Consider the following 644-nt stretch of genomic DNA (forward strand, 5'->3'; position numbering starts at 1 on the left):
GGGGACTCACCGTGTGGCCTGACTCGGGCGTGGTGCCCCTCCTCTCTCTCTTGCAGGACAATGCCATCCTCCATCACCTGGGGCCTCCTCCTGCTGGCAGGTCTGTGCTGCCTGGCCCCCCGCTCCCTGGCACAGGGTCTCCAGGGAGACGCTGTCCAGGACACAGATGCATCCCAGCACGATCACAAGCACCACCAGGAGCCAGCCTGCCACAAGATCACCCTGAACCTAGCTGACTTCGCCTTCAGCATGTACCGCCAGGTGGCTCATGAGTCCAACACCACCAACATCTTCTTCTCCCCCGTGGGCATCACTACAGCCTTTGCGATGCTCTCTCTGGGGGCCAAGGGTGACACTCACGGCCAGATCATGGAGGGCCTCGGTTTCAACCTCACTGAGAGAGCAGAGGATGAGGTCCACCAAGCCTTCCAGGAACTCCTCCGCACCCTCAACCACCCAGACAACCAGCTGCAGCTGACCACTGGCAATGGTCTCTTCATTTCTGAGGGCATGAAGCTACTGAATAAGTTTTTGGAGGATGTCAAGAACCTGTACCACTCAGAAGCCTTCTCTATCAACTTCGGGGACACTGAAGCGGCCAAGAAACAGATCAATGATTATGTAGAGAAGGGAACCCAAGGGAA

General features: G+C 57.5%; 1 protein-coding gene across 1 annotated transcript; it reads left to right on the forward strand.

The window, feature by feature from the left end:
* Positions 1-33: 33 nt before the first annotated feature.
* On the forward strand, positions 34-639 carry LOC145719600 (alpha-1-antiproteinase 2-like; the record flags this gene model as incomplete). Its single annotated transcript, XM_081811101.1, has 1 exon — positions 34-639. A coding segment is annotated over exon 1 (579 nt), but the record flags the coding sequence as incomplete, so codon positions are not given.
* Between the last annotated feature and the right edge of the window lie 5 nt (positions 640-644).

This window comes from Leptonychotes weddellii, unplaced genomic scaffold (assembly GCF_054177405.1).
Source record: "Leptonychotes weddellii isolate Sample4059 unplaced genomic scaffold, ASM5417740v2 HiC_scaffold_55604, whole genome shotgun sequence".
Lineage (NCBI taxonomy): Eukaryota > Metazoa > Chordata > Mammalia > Carnivora > Phocidae > Leptonychotes > Leptonychotes weddellii.